The 23,533-nt window shown below is 52.5% G+C and overlaps 9 protein-coding genes across 9 annotated transcripts; 4 read left to right on the top strand and 5 right to left on the bottom strand.

Annotated features, from left to right (window-relative positions):
* Positions 1-640: 640 nt before the first annotated feature.
* Positions 641-1,677, bottom strand: J4E88_000970 (uncharacterized protein; the record flags this gene model as incomplete). The annotated part of the gene is made up of 4 exons (XM_049394642.1): positions 641-937; positions 989-1,410; positions 1,467-1,494; positions 1,540-1,677. The coding sequence occupies 4 exons, from the start codon at positions 1,675-1,677 to the stop codon at positions 641-643; spliced, it is 885 nt and encodes a 294-aa protein (XP_049260471.1).
* A 571-nt stretch (positions 1,678-2,248) lies between these two features.
* On the top strand, positions 2,249-4,120 carry J4E88_000971 (uncharacterized protein; the record flags this gene model as incomplete). The annotated part of the gene is made up of 2 exons (XM_049394643.1): positions 2,249-3,785; positions 3,837-4,120. 2 exons carry the CDS (start codon positions 2,249-2,251, stop codon positions 4,118-4,120), a joined length of 1,821 nt encoding a protein of 606 aa, XP_049260472.1.
* Positions 4,121-5,134: 1,014 nt separating this feature from the next.
* On the bottom strand, positions 5,135-5,800 carry J4E88_000972 (uncharacterized protein; the record flags this gene model as incomplete). The annotated part of the gene is made up of 1 exon (XM_049394644.1): positions 5,135-5,800. The coding sequence occupies one exon, from the start codon at positions 5,798-5,800 to the stop codon at positions 5,135-5,137; it is 666 nt and encodes a 221-aa protein (XP_049260473.1).
* Positions 5,801-6,950: 1,150 nt separating this feature from the next.
* Positions 6,951-7,916, bottom strand: J4E88_000973 (uncharacterized protein; the record flags this gene model as incomplete). Its single annotated transcript, XM_049394645.1, has 1 exon — positions 6,951-7,916. The coding sequence occupies one exon, from the start codon at positions 7,914-7,916 to the stop codon at positions 6,951-6,953; it is 966 nt and encodes a 321-aa protein (XP_049260474.1).
* A 565-nt stretch (positions 7,917-8,481) lies between these two features.
* Positions 8,482-10,136, bottom strand: J4E88_000974 (uncharacterized protein; the record flags this gene model as incomplete). Its single annotated transcript, XM_049394646.1, has 3 exons — positions 8,482-8,896; positions 8,949-9,535; positions 9,591-10,136. The coding sequence occupies 3 exons, from the start codon at positions 10,134-10,136 to the stop codon at positions 8,482-8,484; spliced, it is 1,548 nt and encodes a 515-aa protein (XP_049260475.1).
* A 5,448-nt stretch (positions 10,137-15,584) lies between these two features.
* Positions 15,585-16,384, top strand: J4E88_000975 (uncharacterized protein; the record flags this gene model as incomplete). The annotated part of the gene is made up of 2 exons (XM_049394647.1): positions 15,585-15,628; positions 15,685-16,384. 2 exons carry the CDS (start codon positions 15,585-15,587, stop codon positions 16,382-16,384), a joined length of 744 nt encoding a protein of 247 aa, XP_049260476.1.
* Positions 16,385-16,878: 494 nt separating this feature from the next.
* J4E88_000976 (uncharacterized protein) lies at positions 16,879-18,213 on the bottom strand (the record flags this gene model as incomplete). The annotated part of the gene is made up of 2 exons (XM_049394648.1): positions 16,879-18,059; positions 18,180-18,213. 2 exons carry the CDS (start codon positions 18,211-18,213, stop codon positions 16,879-16,881), a joined length of 1,215 nt encoding a protein of 404 aa, XP_049260477.1.
* A 540-nt stretch (positions 18,214-18,753) lies between these two features.
* J4E88_000977 (uncharacterized protein) lies at positions 18,754-21,781 on the top strand (the record flags this gene model as incomplete). The annotated part of the gene is made up of 2 exons (XM_049394649.1): positions 18,754-19,039; positions 19,089-21,781. The coding sequence occupies 2 exons, from the start codon at positions 18,754-18,756 to the stop codon at positions 21,779-21,781; spliced, it is 2,979 nt and encodes a 992-aa protein (XP_049260478.1).
* A 257-nt stretch (positions 21,782-22,038) lies between these two features.
* Positions 22,039-23,426, top strand: J4E88_000978 (uncharacterized protein; the record flags this gene model as incomplete). The annotated part of the gene is made up of 3 exons (XM_049394650.1): positions 22,039-22,046; positions 22,092-22,448; positions 22,523-23,426. 3 exons carry the CDS (start codon positions 22,039-22,041, stop codon positions 23,424-23,426), a joined length of 1,269 nt encoding a protein of 422 aa, XP_049260479.1.
* Positions 23,427-23,533: the final 107 nt, after the last annotated feature.

Below are 23,533 nucleotides of genomic sequence, written 5' to 3' on the forward strand. Positions count from 1 at the left end.
CCGTTGTGGAAAGACTCGTCGCCCAGTGCTGCCGCGGAGATTGAGGCAGCGGGCGTCGGGGAGTCGCTAGACGGCGGCGACTCGAGCTGCGGTGAATGTCTTGTTGCTACTCGACCTGCGCGCAGTAGCGGCCGCGCCGTTGCATCCTCGCATCCTCGCTTCATGCGCCCTGCCTCGTACCATCCACTCACCGCGCTGCACCCCATGGCTGCCTCCGGTTCCGAAAAATGTGTATGCACGTATGCATGTAGGTGCCAGCAATGCGACGCGACGCGCCGTACTTTTTGTTCTTCTTAGCAAAATTTCGTCACAAAGACACATTGTCATCAAAGACACGCTCTCCACGTGCGCTAGCCCCTTGCATAAGCCACACATAACATTTCCGTCACCTACGACGCGCCCCATCATCATCAGTTGCTTGCGTCACATCAGCTCTCACTATCGCTCACTATCGCAATCAGACATCATCAGCATGGTTTATCGCTGTCGCGGGGAATGTGGGGAAACGGCTTCAGTCAGCCTTGTGGAAACCTGACCGAATAGGAAGTGCCGATGCACGAGTCAAGTTGAGACGCCTAACAGTTGGTATGATTTCTCATCAGACTACTTCATCATTTCCCTCACATCTTCGCCACCAAACTCAAGAGCTCACAACATTGAGCACACCGCCATCCACCGTCAGAATCTGGCCGTTGACATAGGAGTTCTTGGTGAGGAAGATGACGGCCTGTGCCATCTCCGCGTCGCTTCCCGCCCGACCGTGTGGGACGTGGCCCTTCTCCTGGATCTTCTCATCCGGCAGATCACTCTTCTGGTTCTCGTCGCTCTCCTTGGCTGTCATCTCCGATGGGAAGTAGCCAGGGGCAATGCTGTTCACACGGATGCGAAGCTGCTGGAACTCAGCCGACATGAGTTTGCTGAGGTGGACGGTGCCGCCCTGGAGTAAGAGTCAGTCGAGATCGTCCACACATGAAGAGGAATTTCTCACCTTGGCAGCGTTGTAGCTGAAGTGCCCTTGCGCGTCCTTCATGATTCCCGACATGGACGAGATGACAATGACAGAGGCAGAAAGGTGACCATGGCTCTCAGTTCCAGCTTGGAGAAGCGGCAGGAGAACGACGGTGGTGAAGTAAACGGCGGTAACATCGGTGTTGTAGGTCTCGGCCCAGCCCTCGAAGGTCTCGTTGTCGAAGAGCTTCTTCTTCATGTCGGTCGCGTCGTCCGCATCGGGAATGCCCTTCTCGCCTGAGATGCCGGCTGCGGCAATGAGAAGGTTGATGTACTTCTCCTTGGACGCCAGTTCCTGGTACATGCGCTCCAAGTCGTCTTTCTTGGTTACGTCACATGGCGAGAGGGGGATGATTTGACCACCTTGGTCGGGGCTGTGTGACTTCGCTGCGGTCTCGAGGGCTAATATGGTTAGTCTCTCAGTCTGAATGATTCGAGGGGGCGGCAGTCGTGCTTACCTTCTTGTCGACGACCGGTAATGTAGACCTATGTGATGTTAGGATTATTCTTTCGCGAGAAGGAGGAACATACTTTTGCGCCGTTCGCTGCAAGCGCCTGGGCAGCCATGAGGCCGATACCAGAGCCGCCTCCAGTCACTACGCATACATAGTCTTTGACTGAGAAGAGCTTCGCCACGTGAAGGTCGGAAGTGTTTGCTTTGGGAGGCATGGTGAATCGAAGCTGTCTGTTCTGTATGGTACTGAGATGTGAAACTCTCTTCGAACGGAGTTATCCTGAGTGATTCTGGTAATTGCAAAGTTCAAAGACGAGAGTAAGACGTTTGTGCAAAAAGCCTAGAAGTTCTGTTAGAATAATTAGCTATGACGTACAGCTGTAAACAGCCCACCTGGCCCGATTAGGCTTAGCCCCAACGCGCTCATGCCACAGCCTCTCTTGCCTTATGCGGTCTCGCGCAAACTTGCCGTTCAGCCCGTTCAGCCTCGACCTCCAACGTCCAGGCAGTCGCTTCCATGACCGCGCCACTGGTTGTTCGACTTGCCTCTTCCGCGCATTATCGCATTGCTTTCACTCTTTCTCGACACTCCATCATAATTTCAACTCACCCACGGTTGTCTAACAATGCCTACCCACGGCGCGTAGCACATACACGGCAATCTCCAAAACTTGGAGATTATTACTTCCTTCGTCTTCTTAATACATCTTCACGCGTCTAGAAACCGCGGTCATAGCTCGTTCACGCAACCTTACATGGGAATATCGCCCTCAACCGCCCGCCGCAATGTCTGACCCACGATACGAGCTCATGGTTCCACCAGGAATGAGTGACCAGCTATGGCCCGAGCGCCTGGACACACCCGGACTCATCCCACATCACCTCAAACGCTCTGCGACGGGTCAGTTCCCCATATTAGAGGTCATTCAGCGTCTACTGTATCGACTTCGGCCAAGCGGCATCGGCGATCTTGAAAAGCTCCTCGCACTCATCGGTCTCTACCAAGCTGTTCGTCCCGCATACAAGCATCTGAAGGATTTCTTTACATGGGCCTTTACTGTTCAAGTCACCATCCCAGAGACCGATCCAGTCGCTAGAGAGGTTCTGGCGTGGATGGGCTCGGAGGTGATACTCAACAGCCACACGAGGAGTGCCATGCTGGTCACAGGAGGCACACAGGATCCCAATGACGAGTTTCATCGCCGCATGATGGCGGCTCATAACCCGAGACTTGCATCCGAGAAACCGGACGATGAGGTTCTTTGTCTCCCGCCAATCGGTACACGACTATTTTGGGTCGGATTTCGACCCTATCTATTCTCACGTCGAGGTGGCCCTGGCTATCGGACCAACAGTGGTATGACCGGTAACCTGCTCGATGATAGTGGCCAGCTCCAAAACTCCCTCACTATCATGACGCTCGGATGGAGCCTCAAACCACTCAAGCAGTTCACCAGTCTCTGTCGCGAGTTCCGACTCAACAACCTCACAGGTACCACAACGGTATACTTCGCGGGAGATCGTACAGATCCATACGGTAACGGTTGGCAGTCGGTCTCCAAAGCCATTCGAAAGCTCGACACTATAGACATGGACGAGACTACCAAATTTGATATTGTCAGAGACGCAGAATACTACTACAGCGAGGAGTCGCGGTCATTCTTTGCCGACTGTGGTATCCCATATCGGCGCGGATATCTCTTTCATGGCCCCCCGGGTACCGGCAAGAGCTCATTCAGCGCTGCGTTGGCGGGCCATCTTGGCTGCGACATCTACCACATCAACCTTTCCACCGGTAGCATCAATGATGGAACACTTCACCGCTTGTTTCTAGGCCTTCCACGCAAGTGCGTAGTAGTTTTGGAAGATATCGACTCTGCTGGTATCGGTCGCGAACGAACACCGCCGGCTGCCCCAACAGGAGCACATGCGCAAGCGGATGAGAGCGTGGGTGACGTCGCTGGCATTCCAGGTGGCATCGGTCCGCTGCCAAAACTTCGGGCTCGTGATTACCCGGGTGTGGGTCGTAGATCGAACACAGTCACACTAAGCGGCCTGCTGAACGCTATCGACGGAAACGCCTCTCAAGAAGGAAGGCTCTTGATCATGACCTCCAACGCTCCCGATACGCTTGATGCGGCTTTGACGCGTCCCGGTCGTATCGACAAAAAGGTCTACTTCGGCAATATGGACCCTAGTGCGGGCAAGAGCATCTTCAAGCGCTTGATTGGCCGATCAGCTCTCGCACATGATGCGGAGTTCACCATGGCACAAATCGAGGAGTGGGCATCTGAGTTCGCTGAGAAGATGCCCACAAATACATGTAAGTGGTCATGGCATTTCAGTTCCAAATTTCGTACTAATAGGAATATAGTTTCCCCAGCGCAAGTGCAAAACTACCTCCAAGGCTGCCGCGGCGACCCACTCAAAGCTCTCAACGACGTTGAAACCTGGATCGCTGAGACTAAGCTCGAAGCTGGGAAGTCGAACGGCACTGAGCACGGCACTCAGAACGGTACCCAGAACGGTACCCAGGACGGGACCCAGAACGGTACTCACAACAACACTTTCAACGGAGTGGTCCCAGTCGGTCCCTTCAAACTTGCGCCAGATGGTCGTGAGTTAGAAGCTCTGATCCTAGCCGGGAGCACGAACTGAAACAGCATCGGAGAAACTGCGTTGATCTTCCCAGAGTACTGACATTACACTAACAGCTGCGTCTACCCCGGTTCCTCCAACCTATACAATATCACTTCCGTCCATCCGGGTTCCTCCAGGGTTCTATCAGTGGAAGAATCCAGAACTGGTAGAGAAATGGTATCAAGACCATCCACACGCATCGGCGTGGATCATGGCACCACCTTTTAGGGGATCAGACTCTGAGGATGGCGATCTCTCTCATTTGTGTTAGGGGGGCATTTGAGTAGGTAACTGTCACAGCCGGTAGACCGGAATGAAGACGTTGGGTTTTCGTTGTTATGGATGCGAAGAAGTAGAGATTGGAAGTGGGGGGGGTGTAGATGGGGATTGGATGTTGTGCGCGCACTTCTTCGGTTGGCATACAAACGTTCCCGTATTTGGCTGTGGATGAATCGACGTCCGGATAGCCAGCAAGGCCTAAGCTTTTCCATGCCGCTGCTTCTCATGTTCTAGACTGAGTGAAGCTCAGTGCACTTCATTCTCCGACCAGGCTCTCGACACAAATGCCCTCTTCGTCCCACTTATATCCTTGTCTGATCGACCATCAAACCATCCACCATGCTCAGTTCAGAAACGTGCAAGAGTCAAACTCCAAGTGAGCTTCGGCCTTTTCGCAGATTGGAAGAAGATGGTTGTGAATTTCACAACAACCGGCCCGTATACCGTAACTCCCAGCATAAGCGACGTTGCTGATCGCTTTCAAGTTGTGATAGAGCACATGAAATGAAAGTCCTTCGAAGGGATGTTGGTCATGTTTCTCGATGCGACTCAGCAGCTCGTGGTCCCACAAGCCTTTTTGCAAGAATCCTAACATCGTCGCCGAACATCCATAATCGCATCCCACTTTGCTTTCGTATAGGTCTTGGTTGAGCTTTTGGGTGCCAGCCAGTAGCTCTTGGATAGCTTCACATCTCATGCTGTCAAGCTGACCCACACCTGCAAGAGTCAGCAGATCCACATGGACCAGTTGATTCACTCACCTTTTTCACCGCGTGGGAAAGGCAGATCCAGGAACTGTATCGGATGACACGCCTCCCTCATCGCCAGAGACGCCATACTCCCAAATATCTCCCCTTCTTTCAACTTGTTACCCAAGAACATCCACAGCATCGACTCTTCGCTGTAGACTGTGGGCATCGGCTGCTCCTGAAGTTCCTCTTGCCACTCTTTCGTAAACAGCCTCAACGCATCTTCCATCTGGTAGTAATCTGCAACCAGAAACAGCGCAACAAACAACCTAACGCTGACTTCCTTCGGTATAGCCGCGAACTGGAGATGCGCAATATTAAGCATAATGGCAAGGGCATGCGGGTTCCACTGCTGCGCTCGTACGTGATATAGACCGTCCTCGCTATTCAGAACTGTCTCGTCGTAGTTCCGTTTGAACATCTTTTCGAAGTAAGGCGATACGATGCGCAACTGTCGCGATGATACGAGGTAGTGGACTTCGGTAGGTTTCAGCTCGGGTGTCGCAGTTTCGTTCTCGATAATCGCTTTGGCGGCCTCTGCCTGAGCGATCCAATCTTCCACGGATTCGCTCTCGTTTTTCCACTTTGACTGCGCGGTATTTCGGTATTTGAGCTTGATCAGCATGTCGCCGTTTGGGTCGATCGTTACGAGCTTCGGGGTTTCGCCCATTGTGACGAAGGCGTGCGCTGGTGAAGTCGACGTGACGATGTTGATCTGGCGAATTGAAAGGGTCAAGTCGGCGTGTGAGTGTAGCGTATTGGGTAGGTGGTGAAAGACAGCGCGTTTGCCTGCCAAGCCCGCTAGTTGGATCGCGCAGATGAAGACAAGAGGGAAGGATTAATAGAGCAGTCGGGCTCACCTAAGATAAAAAAGTGGGCACAGAAAACCGCATAGTAGTAGGTAGCTTCATGCCTCTCTGCGTAGTCGCAGTACGAGTGAATTGAGTGGATGGCAACCATATGTAGCTAAGTTTGAAGAAGTGTCATGGTAGACGGCGTCAGTATACGTATTGCGCGATGATAGGTTTGCATCTTGATCATGGGATGCAGTTTACTTAGTGTGATACCACCTTTTGATTCGAAGGTTATGCTGTCATTTGACAATCTGATCTAACTGTGAGATGCGGTGTCGAAAGACTCTGCCAATTCTGCACCTTTCTTTCCTCGGCTACCCTTCATTCGTTCGCTGATTTATGGCCATCCATCGCTACCCTGTCTCGCCATTGACATCACGGACATCTTCTCTGAACCCTCAGTCCGAGGATTTGACGGGTTTTGACGGACTGAGATCAAGTTGGAACTTCAGATCGTCGTCGACCTTCTTCATAATCCGATCGAACAAACCGCTGAAGTCGCATTCCTTGCATGCTCCTACGGGCATAAATCCCTGATCTAGAATTATCCTGCCTCCCATAACAGAAGATTGTTTCCGGGTCACCATAGTTCCCATGGCGGCACAGGCTTCCTGGAGACTCGTGCCATAGTAAGGCGACGAATCTGGACTGATTGGGGAATTGTAAATAGACGGTAGGAAAGCTGATTGCGCTGGCATGGATACGATACTGGAGACGTGTAGGACGGTGAAGTTGCATGCTAAGGAAACTGACTAGCCTTCAGCTGGCTGCAATGAAAGATCATGAATTCGGACGAACGCAAGTGAGACAAGAACTGAGCAATGACAACCGCAATAGGCGCATCGCCTATCAACTGCATGTGCTGTATTACCCCACTCGGAGGTCTGTGGATAATAAGGTATATACATGAACTACGTTTACATAATTATAATTCAGGAAGCGATACCTTCGGGTTGTATTTGCTCTCTAGTAGTTAGCAGGGGCGGGGGTCGCCTTGGGCCTGACCCTAGTCTCCAAAGTGCAAGGCGTGCTGCTGGCCTTAACACCTCCGTATCCCTGAGCAGCAGAAGGCTTGGTGGGGCGATGGGCAGCATGGGTAGGCTTGGGGTAGGCGTGAGGCCACTTGCCAGAAGGCCTTGGGCGGCCCCAGCCAAAGCCACCTTGGGGACGGTTTCCGTTGTGGAAGTAGTCTGGGCGTGTGTTGCCAGAGGGACGCATGCCAGTGCCGGTGGGGTAGGCTACTGCTGAGCCTGTACCGGTAGGACGCTGAGGGAGAGGCGACGAAGCGGTAGCGTCAAGGGGCACGCGAGTGCTTTGAGCCTTGCTTTTGGTGCAAGATGTGGAGGTCGCAGGTTTGGGTGTCGAAACGGTAGAGGTAGCTGCCGAGCTTGCGCCGGTAGGCTTCTGAGGGGCAGCCGATGAACGGGTAGCGTCAAGGGGTACGCGGGTGCTCTGGGCCTTGCTCTCGGTGCAAGTCGTGGAGGTTGCAGGCTTGGATGGCTTGACGGTAGGAGGAGCTACCGGGTATTCAGCAGAGCCGGTAGGCTCGACAACGGACGAGCTGGATGCGGTAGAGTAGACCGGCAAGAGGGACAGAAGAGGGACCGCGGCAGTTTCGGTGAACGCAGGTGCGATAGCAGGGTTGAACAGCTGGGACGCCGGGATGTAGATGGACTTGAAAGGGTTCGGCAGATCATTGTCGGGAAGGAATCCTGAGGGTATAGCTCCGAGGGCGGATGTAATAACAGAGACGATGGGTACTATGGGCACCAGGGACGCAATCGGGTTCGGGACGGGCGTGCCGTACCCAGCAGGCGTTGTAACGGAGGGAGCAGGCTTCGAGCCTCCAGCAGGGGCGTTGTAGCTGTTATCGCCATACTGAGCAAAAGCCGTACCGGCAAGCAGGGAAAAAAAGAAAGCAGAGTGCATCATGATGCTAGCAGATGATCAAACAAAGCGAGGAACGAAATAAAGAGCGAACGACCAGCGAACCAGGTCAGTGTGTCTGTGAGAGACGGTAAAAAGAATGTAATCGATGCGAATGATCGTGAAAGCGGTAGCAGGTCGTCGTCATGTTGGAGTTGCTCCCCTATATAACCAGGCGGGCAATGAAACAAGCCATTTCCGCTGGGGCCTGAGGCCTGGACCAAGAAGACGGCGCCAATCGAGGATCATCTCGGAAACATTTGCAGTGCACCCCAGTGCGGGGGCCGCCGCGCCTGTACAAAGGCAAGGTGAGAGCTGCGAGTGGTTGGGTTGCTGAGGCGCGGACCGTAGAATGGGTAGCGTAATTGCGGTCGTTTCGAGTTGTTTCGCCAAGATCTCGCTAGCGGTAGATCGCCGCGCCAGCACGTGACGAGGTCGGGACGGGATGGTCTAGATCACCAGCTCGTCATTGCGTCAACACGCACCATTGTCCGATTCACCATTTAGATTTGAGGACTTCAGCGCTGAGTACTGACTAGCATACACTTAACGGCCATCTCGATCTATTGTATCACGACGCCGTCTTCCGCCGCTTGATACCGATCCACATGTCCTCCCAGAATCCTACACCACCTTTGACTACAAAATTGCCTTTCCGGCTTTCGTCGATCTCAATCTTGAACATCCTGAAGAACTGCAACGGGGCCTTGTACAACTCCATGAGCGCGATGTCTTTTCCAAGACAGACTCTCGCGCCATATCCAAAGCCCATGTTGTACTTGTTGTACTCTTTTGCCTTTTCTTCGCTTTCGAGCCACCTTCCTGGTCGGAAATCACAGGCATCTGTACCATAGATCTTTTCATCGCGGTGCACGAGCCAGGGGTTGCAGGTTATTTCGGTACCGGGCGGCGCGTAGCGGCCATGCAGGTGCATCCCTGACGAACCCACAACGCGAGGGAAGATATTCGGAGCGGACGGACAGAGACTGTGTTCGTTAGTATATGAGAGTGACAGTGAAGAAGATGAGTATGACCTACCGCATGCTTTCTTTGACGCAGGCAACGTAATATGGACAATGCTCCAATACTTCGTCATACTGCGGCATGGGGCTCAACTTGCCCTCGCGAGTGACGCGATCCAACTCTTCCATCAACTTCGCGTATACTTGGGCATCAGATGTGATGTACGCAATCATCGCCTGGAATGCAGTGCCTGTCGTATCAGCGCCGGCGAGCAATACGAGAAGGATTTCGGCTTTGATGTAGTCCAAATCCAGCGGTGCACCGTCTTCCGTCCTTGCATCCAGGAAAGTCTGTAGCAGATCGACTCTGTCGACCTTACCAGCTTCGATATCTTGGATTCGCTTGGCAATGAGCTTGTCACGGAAGCGCATCAATGTGCCAATACCAGAGTTGTCCTCGGGCTTCGCGACAAGATATTTCTCGCCGAACCATGTGCCTTTTGCCCATTGTGTAAACGGCCAGAGCCGGGCCATTAGACCAAAAGGAAGTAGACCATCGTGGAAGCCTTTGATCAAGCCGTCAATATCGGAGCCGCTCTCAATGAATCCGATGGGTGCGCCAAAGCCAATCTCCGATATGATGTCATATGCCATATATACTGCCTATATAATATGTCAGTGCCCCTGATCGCCAGCATAACGATAGTGTGAAGCATACCCAAGGTGCAAAGTCAAATCTACTGCCATCGCCGAAGACTTCCTCCAGCTTGTCAGTCCACTGCTGGATGCGATCATCCACTAACCCTTCCATCTTTCTGACGTTGCTGAAACTATATGGGCCAGCAGCGATCTTGCGAAAGTGCGCGTGGTGCTTGTGTTCCCGCATATTGAACAAACTCTCCGTCTTGCCGAAGCTGCCGGTAATGTAATGATTTGATTTGTTCGATTGACGATTGTATACTTCAGGAAGCTTCGTTGCATCGGATACCAAGAGTAGGGTCGGGGTGACGCGAAGCACGGGGCCGTACTTGCGGTGTAAAGCGAGTTCGACCTCGCATTCATCAGCTTTGATGTTGTGGTAGGCGATCCATAGCCGCGTTACGCTGGCCCAGAAGGGACCCGGGAAGTGTCGTAGCGGGTGGAAGTATCGATAGTAGATGATCTGGTAGACACATCTTACGGTAGTATATGCCACGAGTGCTAGGAGGATATTAGGTATCGTAAAGTATGAGAAGAGGTGCAGACTAGAGTCTTTCGTAGACATCATGCAGGAATTTCAGAATGCGAATACACTGGATCAACTAGAAAGGGAAACTGCGATGCCGATAATAGATATATCCGTGAAGTATCCATCGCTCCAAAGGATCGTCAAGTACCCTTACGATGTAGGACACTAACATGTCGCCCGGAGAAGCATCGTCAGCGCCTTCTGAACAATTCACACATGTGATTCGACTTGAAATCATACAGCGGTCACACCTCTCTTCCACATGTTCTCCGATGGCGTGGCGGGGTAGCGAACGCTAGAATGGATGTTGTCGCGGGGTACATACGCAGGTACGGGCACCGTTTTCCGATCTACCAGCACAACGCGGGGTCGGGAGTTGCATTCCATACCACAGAAGCGACATGTTCGTGTCGTAGTTGATGTGCGACATGAATGACCTGCTAGGTGTCATGCCAGCCAACCCAAACTAGGCTGAAGACGATAACTTCAATGGTCGGTGATGATCTTGTGAGGACGGAAGTCCCTTTCGAGAGAAAGAATTTATGCGTCGAAGCGGACTCGAAGCCGTGTCGGCCCTGGGGAACGAACTTTGAGGCCTGGATGTTGTTGAGGGTGACGCACGCAGCCAGAGCGGAAAGATGGGTTGCCAAGGGCGCTAATCCGCGCTGATCCTAGCGCACGAGCCCCTGGATGCCCAGCCCTGGAGGAAGCCGGGCGCGTATCGCCGCGCGATTTGCGGGCCAGAACGCGAACACCGTCAGCCTCCTCTTCTTATCCTTTCAATCTCATCTCCCGCACGTCGAATCGCGTCGCGAGACATGCCATATGCGCGGTGGGCGGAACTTTTGACTCAGTTAACCAAATATCCGAAATCTGCAACTGCGGGCGGTCATCAATTGTCGCCCATTCTATTCCAAGGTTCTCTTCTGCCACGCCGCATGGACAATACCTTATTCACTGGTCAAAAGCTTCTTCGCAACAATTCATCTCTTTAGCACATCCCTACTCTGCAGATAGTTCGAGGTCAGCCGCGTATGCAGGAACGAACTTGTCAACTGCTTAACAAAGTTCGATGCCGTCCGTTCACGAACGACCGACTGGGCGTGTTGTCGCTGCGATTGGCCTAGCTCTGTTACATGAGAAGGTAGCGCGACACATGGCAGCGAGTCGCTTCTTTCGCCGATATGGACGGGGTTATAGAGGTAGTGAAGCTTTCGACAAGTAAGCAGCTTGATCTGACGCTCCAAATCGCAACACTCGGCCGGGCATGTGACTTCTCGTAGTCGCTAGCGACGCAAGCCTCTTACACTTTAAACACATGTTGTTATATACGCCACCGTTTTACACGGATACCAGCGAAGAAATGTGTGCCTGGCCAGCCAGCACGGAGGTGAGTGGTGCTAAGAGCTATCCTTGTACTTGTATTCTTTCAGATACGCTCACGAGAAAAGGTCACTTCACCACACGAGCTTATCCTGCCAGTCGATTAAATGCCGTTGTAACCGCCATTTTCCAGGGAACAAACGCTACCTGCCACCGAGATCATCACACCTTGTCCGCCCCATCTGGTCACGCTACCTCAATGAACATCTGCATGGCAGTGGGGGCGTGGAACCACTCTTACTACGCGAACACACAAGCAGCGAGGACCAGATGGGATACCGTATGATTGGAACTGGGAGAGTCTGCTGCAATATAATTTTGCGAGAAGGTCCGATGTTGTGCTACTGTGCCACATTCGTGCATGACTTCACAGCCCCGCTATCGCGGAGTACGTCATTTGCTTCGAAGTCAACTTTCTTCTCTACTCAACACGTACAGCTCCGACTATAGCTGGATTGAATCGATTCTCTTCAGCACCGGATTTATGTGCAACCGATCCTAATGCATCTCTGCGATGTCTGTCTCGCTATGCGTCCGATTCTTTATCGGGCCTCTTCTCAGAATGACACGCCCCTCGATTGGTATAAAGTTCACTATGATGGTTTTGCATCCTTGTTTAGAGCATCAAGAGCTGGTTGTTACATCTGTAGAAGACTATGGCGCAACTACCATTCCAACGTGCGCTCCACAAGACGCATGGAGGTACATCCCGCCACATTTTACATAGCTGAAACAGCTGCACAAGGCGGAGAAGACCCGCGGCACACTGCAAGGCTCAGGATTTATCGAAAGGGCCAAGAATATGACAAAGAGCCTGTGGTACTTCTCGACGTCTTCTACTACATACCTTACGCCCCGAGTACGTTACCGGTTGATATTTGTGATGATGCAGTATACTAATCCAATAGACACGCTCACGAATCTGCGAAGTCACCTACCTTCCAACTCAAGCTCTCCAGAAATCCTGCACTTGATCCAGCGATGGCTCAACCGATGTCGAACATCCCACAAAACCTGTCGAGAAGACGCAGAAACTACGTGGTATCCAACAAGATTGCTTGAAGTGATGCCAACAATCTCTGACACTAGACTACTTATCACGAAAGGCCAACGTCTGCGAGGTGGTTATGCGACTCTGAGTCACTGCTGGGGCTCCAAACCGATTACCAAGTTGGTCTGCAACAATCTAGCTCAGTTCCAACAACAGTTGGATTTCGAGGCACTTCCGAGGACCTTTCAAGATGCAATATCTCTCTGCAAATCTCTTGGTTTGACATACATTTGGATAGATTCATTGTGCATAGTACGGGATCTCACCGAATTGCAACGACCTGATGCTGACTATATGCTATCAGATACAGGACGATAAAGCGGACTGGCAAGCAGAATCTGTACAGATGCACAAAGTCTACAGTCACTCTACGTTGAATTTGTCAGCGTCTGGAGCTCAAGATGCAAGTGAAGGCTTCTACTTCGAGCGTGATCCAGCATCAATTGGCCCGCATCCAGTCTGCCCTCTCTCCATCAGTTTAGCAGGCCTGGGGTATCTATACGACGATCATACAGACGTCAGCTGGCACATCATACACGAAGACTTCTACGGAGAGGTACTTCAAAAGACAGCAGTCTTTCACCGAGCATGGATATTCCAAGAACGACAACTGTCTAGAAGGGTGCTACATTTTGGTAAAGAGCAAGTGTTCTGGGAATGCCGCACTGACAATTATTGCGAGTCATTCCCCGATGGTCTTCCCGCTATTCTCACAAGTTCTACTGGCACTCTACTCAAACCCGTGTACGAGCAATCCAAGGCCTGTTTTCCGTCATCCGCCCCGGTACACAAGCGTCTTCCAGGAATATCAAGACAACCAGGCGCAGTGCAAATGCAAATGGTTTGGCAGGCTTTAGTCACCGATTACTCTATTGCCAAGCTCACCTACCCCAACGACAAACTAGTCGCGATAAGTGGAATGGCGCGAGACGTATGGAACATTTGGCAAGGGAGGATCGAGGGCCATGTCAGGTATATTGCTGGGCTTTGGGATATACATCTTCCCGAGGCGTTGTTATGGAGATCCGTCAACCCGGACGATACACGCTCGGAGAAATATCGAGCGCCGACGTGGTCCTGGGCTGCCATCCAGGGTGCGATCGTCTGGGAAGAACACATATGGTCTGATGAATATAGGTGCGTCACGACTATCCTAGATGTGAGCATAGATCACTTGTGGGATGAATGGGGAGAAGTGACATCCGGGAATATCGTGGTCAAGGGCCCACTCTGTAAGCTACGATGGAAAGAAATCGATGTTGCTGTCCGCTTCCTCGGACTTGACAACGGTGAAGAGACACAATACAACGTGGCGATCTATGGAGATGCTGGGTGGCAAGATGAGACTGAAATTTGGGGTGATTACTTGTATGGACTTCTTGTTGTTCGCTTCCGGAATCCTACGCCCCGACGAATATGCATGCTAGTCTTGAACCCGGTACCTGCAACTCCTAATACTTTCAGTCGGGCTGGCGTCGGTTATCCAATGTCGCGCTCGGAAGTAAACTGGTTTGATGGATGTGTCGAGCAGACGATTACGATCGTTTGACGATATGACGTAGTCTGGCTATCAGAGTGTAGTTAGCAATCAACAATCCATTCGACATGACTGGTCTAGCCTACCATGATATGCTTTTTGGTGGCCATAGACTCCCAGACTAAGAGACGTGACAGATACATAATGCTTTGCCAGCGCTTTTGTCTTCGATCCAGCGACATTGTAGCCCCCTACCCACTTAGCTGCTTGAGATATCTGCAAGGGTCTCAACGACAACTAGAATTTGGTCCCACTCTTTTGATAAGGTTTCGTCGTCTCGGGCGGGCGGGACTGCTGCTCCAAAAGCTGTCAAAAGACGGTCGAGTTCTTGGAGTCCTTCAATCACGCCAATTTTCGGACAAGGTCCTTGCTTCAAGAATTTCTCAAATGTCTCTTGGGCTGACTGTATAACGTTAATAGTCTTCGTAAAGCTGTGGTGTTGTGATATGCATGAAGCGAATAGGTTCCTGCTACGTTGAACGAGGTACCCGAACTGCAATTTGTCGACCATGTACTCTGAATGAGGTGCAGCTAGGCGGAAGATGGATACGGTAGTCTAAAATCGATGGGAGGCGGCTTCGTAATGCTGTTCGTCTGGTATCGTCTCGGATAGGTAGCGTACTGGAAGGCGTGCGTGGTGATAACCAGATGCCACTCCCCTCCACTCTTATACCAGACATATTCATACAGTGATTCATACGTATAACAGTCACATACAGTGTTGTGACTGTGTGGTGGCTGCGTGGTGTTGACTCTTCGCCATGTTAGTCACATTTGACTCTTCACCGCACAGCCCACTATGTCTCTCATCCCATCTTTCACCAGATGGAAGGAAGTTGAAAAAGTTGAGAAGAGGTTGAGATAGTACTTTAACGTCATATAGGATGGTTTAGGGGATATGTATCGGGTGTATATCATTTGAAATAGGGCAGTGCCAGACGGCACTTTGGAAAAGGCTGGAGAGGTATTGGGGGGAGATATGGTATGTATGTCACTCAAACATCGACTAGTATCAGATTATACATCTGAATAGCTCTAGTTGTCTCCAAAGCATTTGTTCAAGAGGTATTTATGAGATGTATATCCCCTGAAATCGACCAGTGCGAGACGGCTGTATCGACCTCTGTCACGACGGAAGGAAGCACCTCACCGAACCCAGGAGGTAATCAAGCTTTCTCATAGCCTCGTAACAAGCTTCCAGAAACCCATATGGCCATATAATCAGCCCATGAAGTCATTCAACACCGCCGCAACCTACTTGAAGTCCCACACGCTACCTCATACCCCCTCGAAGATGCTTCACACCACACGACGTATTCTCCAAAGCACTTCATGATTTGAAAGGCAATGAAAGAGATTGGGAAATGCTAGGATTATTTCTGGACTAGTGTTCGCTACACCCAGCTTCACTTCTGAAGTTCGACCAAGCCGCGAGTAGTCTGCACCGACTCTTCCTCCCACCTTACCTCCCTCTATCTCCGCACCACCATAACCATACAAATTCAACAGCGCTATGGCAGACAAGTCGCAAGTACCTCCGGTCGCACCTGTATATGGGTAAGTAATCTGCGTATCGCAATTGGAGCTATCGCAGTCACTGACCCTATAGGTAGAGCTGCGGCCCAAGGCGAGATCGTCACCATCTTCATCGGTCCCGAGAAGAAGCGCTATAACATCCACAAGGACATCATCTGCCACCACTCCGAGTACTTTCGAACCGCATTCAATGGCCGCTGGAAGGAGTCGGACGAGGGCGTAACACTGGAAGACGTCGAAGTCGACGTGTTCAACGTCTTCGCCCATTGGCTCTACGCGCAGGAGATACCTTCAGACTGGGAGTCACTCTACGACATCGCAGCACCAGGTCATACTCTCAAAAAGTCGGTTTTGAATGAGTGGTCTATTGGGGAGCTTCTCTTAAGGGCTTCCGTCTTCGGTGATCGAGTTCTTGCGCCGGTGCTCCATCGTCTGGCACACAACACATTCGTCGACAGATATGTCCCGGCTCCTGGAGAGTACTGCTCCGTGAATTACGCAACCGTTATCTGGATCTACGACAATCTGCCGAAAGGTCACATGGCTATGAGATTGGCAGTCGAGCTGCAATGCATTGTATGGAATACGAAGGACGATGACGAGGAGGAAGAGCTGCTATGGTCAAAGTTGCCGCATGAGTTCCTTCTAGCTGTCATGTTCAGAAACAATGCATTGAAGGAACAAAAGTGCTCAGATGTAGAGGTTAAGGCGTGCTACTATCATCTTCATGCTTCCGAAGAGGAGAAAAAGGCTTGCAAACAAAAGAAACAGAAGTGATGCGCGCGAAGAGAAGCAGAGGGATTGTCGCAGTTGGAAACAGGACCCGCAAAGGCAGTCCCAGGGCGATCCGGGTGGGAACAGAACAGGACGGAATGTGATGTGCTGTTTGGCCTCAATGTAGTAGGTGCGATCAGATGGACTTACCTCACATCCCATCGCACATAGCTTGATCGCACCTTCCGAATCAAAACACCCATACACATCATCGTGCACTCACTTCGCAAAGAAAAAAAAGCTCCATTCGATACTAGGGTATAAGATGAAGAAGCCAAAATACCACAAACCCACCCCACCCATCCAGCCCAACCCCAGACTAACGCCATCCTCGCAGCATCCAAGAGTCACCAGTACCAGTAACCATATTCCGTACAGCCCTATTAATCCGAATATCGTGACACAGCCCACCCACCAATCCTAACCCCATCAACGCCAATGTTGGTATCTCGGTTATCGTGACTTTGTACTCATGCGCCTGCTTCATTGGGACTGACTCAGGTCTGAGCGTTCGGTGTGGGTTTATCTTCGTGCTCTTCGACGATTGGGCTCGCTGGCGCCTCGTCCTCGTCGCTTGCTTCCCTCGCGTCTTTCCACTCTGAGCTCTTTCGGCTGATGCGGGCGGGACCCATGGGGTTTTCGCGGGGGCTGGCGAGCGGGCTGGTGGGCGTGGCGCGCATGCTGCTGATACTATCAGTGCGGCCGTGGCCAAGGAGTCCGCTGCGCACGCTCAGGCCGTCGGCTTGCTTGGTCGCGTAGTAGCTGTTGCGTTCGCTGGGCAGGACTGGGGCTGTGACGCCAGACGCAGAGTAGACGCTCGCGCGCTCGGCGTTTACGAAGGCGCTGACGTTGCTTGGCCTGCCGGAGGGCGAGTATATGGCGTCGGGGTTCGCTGATAGTACGCTGAGGGGCAGCGATTCGCGACTGCCGCCGTAATGCGACGATGGGGCTAGTGCGCGCATGGAGGCATTGGTATCTACGGAGTTGCGACGGCGGCGCTTCGAGGATGAGGCGAGTGTAAGGATGGACGCGTTATCGGTGAGGATGTTGTTCGCGGTGGCGCCCTGATATGAGTTGGGCTGCTGCTGCTGCGGCTGCTGGGGCGCCAGATGCGGCGGTATGGCTGACGGCGGCGGGGAGGTGGGGAACTGGTGCGAGAAGTGCACAGGCGTGGTGCTTGTGGTTGTCGCATTGTTCTGGGGTTGCGCTTGGCCGAGGTTGAGGATATTCGAGGGCGCGGTCGATTGTATGGTGGTCAGGGTGGTGGTGAGAGAGTGCTCTGAGCCGTGCGGGGACGAGAAAGTGCTGCCGCCGTTGACAAAGTTGCTGCCGCCTGTCTCCGCCTTTGACCTTGACGAGTGTACTGTCTCTGGGACTGTGGCTACCGTGGGGGCGGTGGACTTGTTGCTCTTGTCTATCGCCTGTCGCTGTCCGGCCGCGGGCTCCTCTATGGACGTATAGCTGTCGTGCGATCGTAATGTGGCCGGGGTCGTGACGGACGAGTTGTCGGCGGGCGGTATGTTGGTGTTGATGTAGCCAGACTCAGGATAGGGGTTGTTCTTTGGAGCGCCTTTCTTGACGGTGTTGCCCTTCTTGCCTGGGGCGTCGGAGGATGAGGGCTTGAGATTGGCCAGGCGCTTCATCCAACCCGCAAAGGGTCGCTTGCGCGCATGTCGGTCTTTGTATCGCGTTAGCATGGTGAGCATTATTTGGTGAGGAGAGAGTGGGCGTGGCGTAGGGAGGATATAATTTGGGTAGTTGTCTGAGACAATGGCTGTGCAAGACTAGTTCACCGTACCATGGGGTCTCGATGCAGCTTCGGCCGTAGCCATTATGCCGGCTGCCAAATATAGAGTGCCGGTGGTGAGTGAAGGAGGTCGTTGGGCTACTTAGGCGCGGGATGCCACGTTTAGTCTGACGATCCCACGTCGAATCTACTGGAGTAATGGGGACGCGGCTGTCGGTAGCGCGGTGTGCGTCGTGAAAGCCAGCGCAGGCGGTCGGGCGCAATTATCGAATGGCGAGACAGCAAGTCGTATCGCTGCTATCAGTAATCCGAGGCGATTGAGGCAGTCTGAGTTACGCGGTTGGGGCCGGGAGGTTGCGCTGATGGGGAAAGAGCGAAGAGCTGCTGGTCGCTCCTGCTCATATCTCCGGCTGGACCCTGACCCTTTTCCCCAGCGCACCTGCCGCCCGCCGCGCTAAGCCGCCATGTTCCCTTCACGACACACGATTGCGTATGTTCTGTAGATCTCCATGTTATCGCCCACCCAAACTCAACACTGATCACGGCGCGACCCCTTAACATGATCAAACACGGGTCATCAAACATCGAGGGCTGAGGGGGCGCCCGCCAGACCTACCACTACGTCATGACCCGAAACACGTCCATTGGCGCCAAACATACTATCCCCAATGCTCCCACGCGAACTATACTGCCCCTGCCCGCCGAGGTGATCGCCCAAATCAAGTCGTCGACGGCAATTGTCTCGCTTACCGGAGTTGTGCTGGAGCTGCTGAAGAATTCCTTGGATGCGAAAGCGACCAAGGTAGAAGCCGCGATTGACTTCGCGCGCGGCGGATGCTCGGTCGAAGATGACGGTCTCGGCGTATCTCCCCTCGAGTTTCGCGAAGAAGGAGGCCTGGGCAAGCTCTACTGTATGTGTGCACGCCGGAAGCCATCTAGATAGAGAATTGACGGCGACAGGCACGTCCAAGTACCATGCGACCGAACCTCTCCTTGGCCGCAATGGCACCTTCCTCGCGTCACTCGCTGCTATGTCACTCCTGACCATCTCCTCGCACCACTACCAACACCGCTCACATAACGCGATAACGTTCCACCAATCCAAGGTCATGGAGAGGCAACTTCCGGCGTCGGCGCATCACGAGATATCAGGCAAGCATGGCACCCGCGTCACCGTGCGGAACTTGTTCGGCAGTATGCCCGTGCGCGTGAAGCAACGGTCGATAATCTCTCAGCAAAGAGCCGAACACGACAGACTCTGGGATGGGTTGAAGAGGGGCGTAACGAGTCTCTTGCTCAGTTGGCAGCGTCCGGTCGCTATTCGAATACGGGACGGTGACAACAGGGTGGTGCTCAGTCTCAGCATATCCGGCGTGGAAGCAGCCACGAAGAGAAAAGAAAGTGAGATTGCGAAGCCACGATCGGCACAGCTCTCATCAATCCTCAACGTATTGACCCAGGCCAACTACATCACCGTCGATGAGTGGGCGTCGTGGGTACCAGCGTCGGCTTCCACATCTGCCATCTCGATCAAGGGCGCTATATCACTCACTCCAGCACCCAGCAAGCATGTTCAGTTCATCTCCCTGGGCATACGACCGCTTTCAGCGGAGGCCGGCCACAATGAACTTTTCGACGCAGTTAATCGCCTCTTCGCATTGTCCAGCTTTGGTACTATCGAGGAAGATGCCGACATTGATGAACAAGAGAGATTTCGACGGCAGACAGACAAACGCTTCAAGCAGGATGGCTATACAAACAGGCAGCTTAAAGCACGCAAAGACGTCGACAGATATCCCATGTTTCACCTTCGCATCTCGTTGAAGGAGGCTCGCAGGAGAAGCGTTTCCGAAGATCAGTTCATCGGAGATGAAGCGAACCTACAGAACGTGATGGAGGTCCTGGATGCAATGGTAACTCAATGGTTGTCGGTCCATCACTTTAGACCCCAGCATCCTCGTAAGAAACGCGAACGACCTGGTACTGCTTCTAGCGCTGCTGAGGACGCTGCTGTCAATACGCCATTCACGGATAGCCCGACAACTAACATGGCTTTCCGAGTACACGATACAAGAGTGCGCTCGGCAACACCACAGCAAAGCTCAACTTCGTCACAGTCTCTCAAGAGGAAACGTCCAGAAAGGTTATCGTCACGTGAGTTGGTCGACAGGTCTCGCTCTGGGGCTTTTGCAGAGTGGTCGCGGATCAAGAGTGGAAAGCCCGAGTTCTTCAGCAGCACTCTAAACGCGCCGAAATACAACACCGGATTCGATATTTCACGTGGCGCGAAACCCGAAGCTTTCGCCCACTTCGACGTAGCGCCGCTACCTCAAGGTGCTTTGAGCGGACAGGAACAGCGCGACGAAGTTTCGATGCCTGCAGAGACTCTGCAAACCGATGACAAGGAGAACGACGATACCATCTTGTGGACTGATCCAACGACTAAGAAGACGCATCTACTAAACGCTAGAACAGGCTGCGTGGTCCCTGACGCTCGCACGCGACCAAGTACCGACTCAGCTATACTCTCGAATTCGATATCCCAGAACGCATCGAATAAGTCAATGCGATTACCGACACGGGCTGCGACGGCTGTGGCTGGCAAGACACCCTGGCTTGACGATGTACTAGACACGTGGGAGAACCCAGTCTTCAAGCCAAGTGAGAAGCGTGTACAACAAGCTGTGTTGCACGAAGATGAGGCCGGCCACGGACACCATCATTCCAGACATGGTTGTTATCGTATTGATATCGACAAGGCTTTCAACCAGACTACAACAAACGGCTCTAGTAGACTGTCAAAAGAAGGGCTGCAAGACGCGCAAGTCATTGCGCAGGTCGACAAAAAGTTCATCCTTGTCAAGATGCGAGATTCACAGCGAGTAGAATCTGCATGCGCGGGTCTTCTCGTGTTGATTGATCAGCATGCAGCAGATGAGCGTGTGCAAGTCGAGTCGCTCCTAAGCCAACTTTGCCACCCGGAACATGAGCAAACAGGATACCAGTCTAAGCTTGGGCACCAGGCGCAGGTAGCCTCCGTCGTTCTGGATAAACCAACGCAAGTCGCAATCTCTCCGCAGGAACGAACACACTTCACAACGCATGCCGCGCGTTTTGCAGCATGGGGTATCCTCTACGATGTCCTCCAGACAACAGCGTCTGCATCTCGTTCCAGCACCACCGACAAGGAGAAGTATGTCTTGTCCGTGACAGCTCTTCCCACTGGTATATCCGAACGATGCAAAGCCGACCCCAAGGTTTTGATATCCTTTCTCCGCTCAACGGTGTGGAAGTACGCCGAAGATCCACATCTTCCCCATCTGTCCGTACTACCTAACTCATCAACAAACGACCCCGCCGATTGGGTAAGACGTCTAGCCACCTGCCCACCTGGCCTCATCGATCTCATCAACTCGCGCGCATGTCGGTCAGCTATCATGTTCAATGATGAGCTTAGTAGCGATGATTGTAAGGCTTTGGTGAAGAACCTGGCGGGATGTGTCTTCCCGTTCATGTGCGCGCATGGCCGGCCTAGTATGGTGCCGCTTGTTGATTTGGGCGGTTTGGGCGAGGTAGCTAGTGGCTTGGGCGGTCGCGATGAGGCGGCGGAGGAGGTCGGGTTCGTAGACGCTTGGAAGAAGTGGAAGAAATGAATGTTAACGCCCGAACCTATGTGTCATACCTGACCACGGCGCACAAGCCCATAGCGCACGACCGTGCCAACACACAGACTCTGCCACTGAAGACTCATCGCGCACGACAGCCATCAACAACATCTTCTCGATGAACATGATACTGACTGCTTACACAGTACAGTAGCGCCCCATCGCAAGCATGAACAGCTTGATCGCCGGAGTCAGATACCTCGACTCACGCATAATTGGAGTCAGCATGTCTATGCGGAACAGTCATGGCGAAGTATAAAAGCTTGCCGATGTTGACACGCGCTCACGACCACACCAGAACAGGGTTGCTTCCAGCAGCGACACACCACTCGGGACTTGACCAAGCGTTATATACCAGCACGGCGTCAGCCATGTCGACATCAAACGAAGCTAAGACTGGCTTTACATCATCACACTGTCGCCCTTGGCACCTCCTCACTCTCTACAAGAAAGCCAAGACTGTTGCCAAACTCTGCGAAAAACTAGATCGATACTACGAAGACCCAGAATATCAGCCTCTGTATACGAGAGAGGTCATCAGGTATAACGCCTATAAGTTCGCCTCGCTACAGCACAAGGATGACACATGTATTCTGAAGGGCGCGAGCGGACTAGAGAATCGCGGTATGAATATCTCTTCTACATATCCAGAACTGTAAGTACATCGAGTTTCGAAGGGGTAGACACAGCAAATGTATTAGTGCCATAGCTAACTTGTTGGCCGCATAGCTTGTACAACGGCAAAGACGAGATTTGCTTCTGGACGTACCTCGAAGTTGCTTCTGAGCTCGATCTGCCGCCATGGGAAGAAATGGAGCTATACCGCCGTTACTTCTTGACAAACCTGATTTCTTCGAAGAGTTTTATGTACATTCGTCCTCTTTCCCTTCGCAGCCCACCCCCATCGCTTCCGCGAACGAAGAATCTGGGACCTTTGTATGCTATATGGAAGAAGAGCGACATTCACAAGGCATTCATAAGGGGCCTAGAATTCGCTTGGGACCATAAGTCGCCACCTGGAAATGTCGACAACATCGTCTGCTTCGGTCTCGGCGCGCTGTTTGACTCCGAAATTGGCGAGGCCTACCCAGATAGTCTCTGTCGGACCGACCCGAGATTGAACAAGTACCGGACTTTCCTCGCCCTCGAAACAGCCATGACGCTGAATGGGGTTTTTAGGGACCCGGACCACCATCCTCCGGTCCCAATTATTTTTCATGACCCAGATTACACACAACAAGACCGTGACTGCATGACAGCATTCGCAGAATGCGTGGGCGTGCAGATAAGCTTCATGGACAAATGCCAGGCCCTCCTCAAAGTCGACCAGTATACCCTCGTACTAGCACATGGCTTAGCTCAGTTGCCTATTCGCTCGCTCATTGTAGACATAATGAGCAAGGAGGAAGGGCCAGCGGGTTTCTTCTGCGAAGACATCCCCTCTCACATCAAGACCTCCAAAGATGAAGTGACTTGGTGGGTCGAGCACAAGGATCACCCTGACCCACCTACAAGGCGGTTGCATTGTATGACAGAGGATTGGGATATGGAAGATGTATGTCGTATTCCTTCTTGGCAAGCGACACTGTACCTGAAGCGTGAGAATGTCGGAAAGTACGTTAGGGTGGAATGATGGCTGCGTCGTCGACGACATTGAAGAGCGGGGCATGGATTAGCTCTGAATGTATGAAAAGCTCATAGCCGTTCTGATGTGCTGCCATGAGACAGCCAACTCTAGAA

This window comes from Alternaria novae-zelandiae, assembly GCF_023758075.1.
Source record: "Alternaria novae-zelandiae strain BMP 2774 chromosome Unknown scaffold_1, whole genome shotgun sequence".
NCBI classification, from domain to species: Eukaryota; Fungi; Ascomycota; class Dothideomycetes; order Pleosporales; family Pleosporaceae; genus Alternaria; species Alternaria novae-zelandiae.